The sequence below is a fragment of the Apium graveolens genome, chromosome 2 (genome assembly GCF_009905375.1).
Source record: "Apium graveolens cultivar Ventura chromosome 2, ASM990537v1, whole genome shotgun sequence".
Classification (NCBI taxonomy): Eukaryota; Viridiplantae; Streptophyta; class Magnoliopsida; order Apiales; family Apiaceae; genus Apium; species Apium graveolens.
In genome coordinates, this window is record NC_133648.1 from 111,599,472 (window position 1) to 111,604,751 (window position 5,280).

At 30.2% G+C, this 5,280-nt stretch overlaps 1 protein-coding gene across 1 annotated transcript; it reads right to left on the reverse strand.

Annotated features, from left to right (window-relative positions):
- Positions 1–2,894: 2,894 nt before the first annotated feature.
- Positions 2,895–3,610, reverse strand: LOC141707750 (dirigent protein 22-like). Its single transcript, XM_074511091.1, has one exon. The coding sequence runs from the start codon at positions 3,519–3,521 to the stop codon at positions 2,958–2,960; it is 564 nt and encodes a 187-aa protein (XP_074367192.1). The 5' UTR covers positions 3,522–3,610; the 3' UTR covers positions 2,895–2,957.
- Positions 3,611–5,280: the final 1,670 nt, after the last annotated feature.

Here is a 5,280-nt window from a genome sequence, read left to right on the forward strand (position 1 = left end):
ACTATTAAGAAGTACTGTTCAAATTTCAGTTGACTATTAAATTAGCAAACCAAATTCAATTTGTAAAAATAGTTAAAATTTAAATATTCAAATTACTTTATTTTTTCCGTACATTTATATTTTTTACAATTTTCAAATCCTTATGGTTGGATTATAACTTAAAACAAATACAAAAAAAATTTAAACTCAAACTATAATTATTACTTGAACCATAAATATCTAACTACAATATCTAATTATTACTCGGAACATATTTCAACCCACTTTTATAAATTTCCAATTTTTGTTATGCAACGAATAAAAGAAATTTGAAAATACTCTTACCATAATGATCTTTTTTGTAAGAATTAAAATTTAACTTTAGTGTAAATTTTATTCTATCTTTTTTTTTTGAAATTTCCCGTCATTTTCAAAAATCGAATTCAACCGAAATCGGTTGAATTTACTAGTGTCAAAAAAATTCGTTGACGGAAAAATTCGCTCCATTTTTTGGTAAGGTGGTTGAATTTAGTAGCACGGCTAAACTCAACCGTATATGGTTACATATAAATACGGTTGTATCTATTCGTTTATAATTATTACTAAATTTGACCGTATAAATACAACTATATTTAAATACGACTGTCTGCGGTTGAATTTAACCGTATCCTTAAATTTAACTGAAAGTGGTTGAAATTGACTTTGGTTATATTTATACAATTATATTTAGACTTATTTTCTTTTAATGGATTTCTGCAATTCCAGCTTCCAAAAAGAAATGAAAGGCTTTGATTTTACTTCCAAATAACTTGTAGCTTTCAGACGATAGGATACATAGAAAGAAATGTTACGGTCCGAGTCCGACCCTTTTTTCCCCTCACATCATGCCTTTGAACACGTAAACGTCAGTTCTATTTTTATTGCCATTTTATTACAGGTTATTATTCAATTTCCTGGGAGGAAAGTTTGTTATATTCTCTTCATCGCTTGTCCTCAATTTAGGGGTGTACGCAGTTCGGTTCGGATCGGTTTTGGGATAAAAATCGAACCAAATGGCGAAGAGCGGTTTAAAAAAATTGTCATCCGCAACCGCAAATGCGGTTGCGGTTAACCGCGTCAATTGCGGTTGCGAATTTGCGGTTATTGCGGATCGGTTTGCGGTTCAACCACTTATTTTAAAATAATTAATAATTTACAAAAAATAAATTCGGAATATTAATAAATTCAAGTTTAATTACGTGATAAATTTACATCCAAAAAAAAATACAAACTAATGTTCCGTGTGGAGTAAGAATATTAAAATCATACAAAAATATGGAGGCGAGAGAAAAGAAAAAAGAAAATGATAAAAAAGATTGAATGTTGATTACATTTTCCATTTGTTTGGTTATATATCTTATAATAATTATGAATCTTACGAACGAAATCTTAACATTAACCTAAGATTAGTTAATAATTGTGTATACTTATTAATTTATATGATATCAACTATATTTTTGAAAATATATTTTATTATAAATTTATGTTGCGAGTAGCGGTTGCGATTTTGCGATTTTCAAAAATTTAAAACCGCATCCAAACCGCGAATGAACGGTTTCTAAAATTTACATCCACAACCGACCCGCGTTTCGCGATTATCCGCAAAATGCGGTTCGGTTGCGAACGGTTGAGCGGTTGGATGCAGTTGAGCGGTTCGTCTGTATACCCCTACCTCAATTAGTCGAGAATATTTAGATGCCGTCTTATTGGTTCAGTGAAAGTGAGTTTGTGGGGACTGGGACAACCAGAAATGTGGATCGAAACACCCTACTTTTTTATTTTTGGTTTAATGTGTTTTATACATTTATACAATACTAGCATAAATCCCGTGCGATGCACGGGTTCCCATTAATATTTTAAATTTTTATTTATCCAGTTATATTATATTTTTAAAATATTTATATAAATATATAATGATTATAAATTTAGAATAAAAATAATAGAATAACATGTGGTCGTAATTTAGTAGAATAAATAGAGTTTTAACAATTTAGTAGTTTAGCATATATATAACACTATTAATTATATTTTTTAATAACAGGATAAGTTGTATTCGTAATTTAGTAGGATAAGTATACTATATTTAGTAGTAGTTTAATAATTTAGTAGTTTATTAGATATATAACACTATTTATCTATTTTTGTAATAATCAAAATGAGTGAATTATCGTTGAACCAAACCGTTGAACCAAATTATCTCTATTCTGGCTATTATAGTATAGTATAGATTATTGATTCTTAAAATTCAACCATTTGCTTAGAACAACTCAAGATGGCCTAAATGTTCCAATTTGGATCAATATTAAAATAATAATCTTCAATATTTCAAATATATTTTATTAGTTAAAATTTTGATTTATGACAATTATGCTTTTAATGTTTAATATTTATGTTTATTCATCTTATATAATAGTAATGTTTAATATTAATATTTTTATAATAAAATTTTGATATTTGGTCTTTAACTAGAACTTTATTATTCGTTATTAACAATATTTTAAAAATAATTTTATTTAGCAAAAAAATATTTTAAAAATAATAAATAAATTATTAATAATAATAAAAAGAAAACAACTATTAAGAAAATATCATATATCATATAAAAATGAAATGCATATTATTATTAAAACCTATTTTGATCACCACTTTGATGGTTAAATTGATCAATTTTAACTGAATATCAAAAGTAACTCTTCCTAATTTTATAAAACTCTAAAATGATAGACCGAAAAAATGGGAAGGAATGAGTAATATATATGTTTAATGTACATGAACTTTTTATGATAATAATGTGGTCATTCTTTATTGGGTTATCATAACAATTACTCCCAGTATTCGTTATTCGGACACGAGCCAGAAATGTGAACAAAGTGGAAGAAAACAAAACTCGAAACAATGATTAAAAAAACTAATCTCAATACAAACCACTCATTAAGTAGCTAGTAATGAAGTACATAAACATTATATTCCACAACAGCATCCCCAGTTTTAAAGTCAATAAAATGAGTCCTGGCCTGAGCATACCCACGTGCAAATCGGAAAAGCCCACTTCCTCCGACCACCGGCATCTCTCTGACGGCATTAAGCGGCGGATTCCGACCTAATATACTCAACGTACTCCCATTATACTTCCCTTCTGTAAAAGCATAGTTCAACACCATCAACAATCCTAGCTCACTCAACGAGGCAGATGCGTAGATTCCTTGTGCTCTTCCCACTTGTTTTGAGCTAGATTCTGGGCCCACAGTCAGAGGATCATCCATCATCACAACAGCACCGAATAATGTGGAGGAAGTATTGGTCATGGCGGCGGAAGCGACACGTACGGCGGTGGGGTGGCGGCCGCTGACTATGTCGTGGAAGTAGAAGTGGAGGTGGCTTAGCTTCTCTTTTTTGAGACCTAGGGTGTTTTTTGGTAGTCTTTTGGTGAAGTCCTGAGATTCTCCGGTGAGGAGGAGGGAGAGAACAAATATTGTGAAGAGCATGGAGGTCATCTTAGACATCGTGGAAGTAATGATATGAGCGGCTTAGCTTAAAGAATATTGGAGAGTTATGGGAAATAAAGGTGTCTAGGAACCGAATAAAAATGTTGGCATTTGATGTTTGTGTATATTTATATTTATGGGGAAATGCTACTTCGCTAGTTTTTCTTCCCCAGACGTCCATCATATCAATATTCATTTTTCAGAATGGAAATATTTCATCGACGAAATCGGGTATCAAATTTTTACAAAATCATATATGTAAAAGTTTTGATTAAAATGGATACGTGAATAGTAAAAATTAAAAAATCTCGCAAAAAATAAAATATCTCACATCATTTACAAAAATTTTGTACCTAGATTTTCGGAATTTGATCGTCTCCAAACTTTAAAACGAAAAAGACATTAGTTACTAGCAGGGTTCTCAGAATAAGTAATTTAAGCAAAACATCTATCTCTTTTTTTTTAAAAAAAATGACACTGGCGAATAATTTTAAAAAAAAATCCAAGATTTTAACTTTGAAATTGATTAGATCATACTGCTTTTCTAAGTATGTTACAATGAGTTGGTTATGGGATCCATTACAAGAAGATATGCAATTAAATTCTAATTTTAAAGATTTAATTAAAATATTTGTGAAAAAAAATGCGAGAAAAATATATTTTTAAATCGTGAGTTATTATTTATTTTGTTAGGTATCCAAATGAGTTTCTGATTTTCGTATAATGAGAATTCAGTATCCTACCATTTATTTTACGAAAAGTTTGGAGGGTAATAAATTAAAATATAAAATATTTTAAAACTCAGGGTCAACCCTCGTTACCAGCTTCCTTTAGTTAAACGACAATGACCCAAAAGTTGGGGTGGACGACCGATTACTACACATATGACCCCAGTTGTACGTTGTGGAGTGGGTAAAAAATCAATACCTGATATTCAAATGTGTATGCATCTTCTTGCTGTATCGTTTATTTTACATGAGACTCTGTATGGAGCAGTTTAGTTGTTTTCCTTTCAATTCACATGTGTCGCGCAATTAATTCTTTATATACCTTTTATGTTTTAAAATTTTATCCTTTATGTTCTTTTATCATAGTTTCTGAAGGGGTCAAATGCAATGATATTTATTTGTGACGATCAATAAAAGAGAGGGTCAAAATAATTATATATAATTGATATAATTTTAAATCAATTTATGAAATAATACAAAATTATTTATGTAATATACATGTACTATTATAGCAAATTTTACTACAACTCCTTTAATGTGAACAAAATTAAAATACTAATTTTCCATTATAAAAATGACTTTAAATACAGATTAAATATTAAGATGATACACTTTCGAAAAAAAAGTATTAGGATGATACGAGTATTGTTGTAAAATAAAAACTTGGGTTGTAATTGTAATATAGTTGTGTGCTGTGTGCTGTGTAAGTACCAGAATCCAATTTTGGCATGCTATTCATATTTGTTATTCAACTATATCAATCACTTATTCTCTTACGGGAATTGCAAAGCCAAATCAGATACGTAACAGATATGTGAAGATAACTAATCAGGCTACCAACACCAGATGGCTCCAACTGTCATCCCGTACACCTGTTCCGGAACTCAGAGACTAGCTAGGTCTCTGACCTGCTGGATTAATCGGTTATGTAATGCGCGCAACCGAGTTAGCCTCTTACGCAACCTCACTAGGCGACTCTGGCCCCTATGTATCCCATATCTGATCGTTTTATCCAGTTTTCAAAACACTTGTACCTATCTTATTTTAAA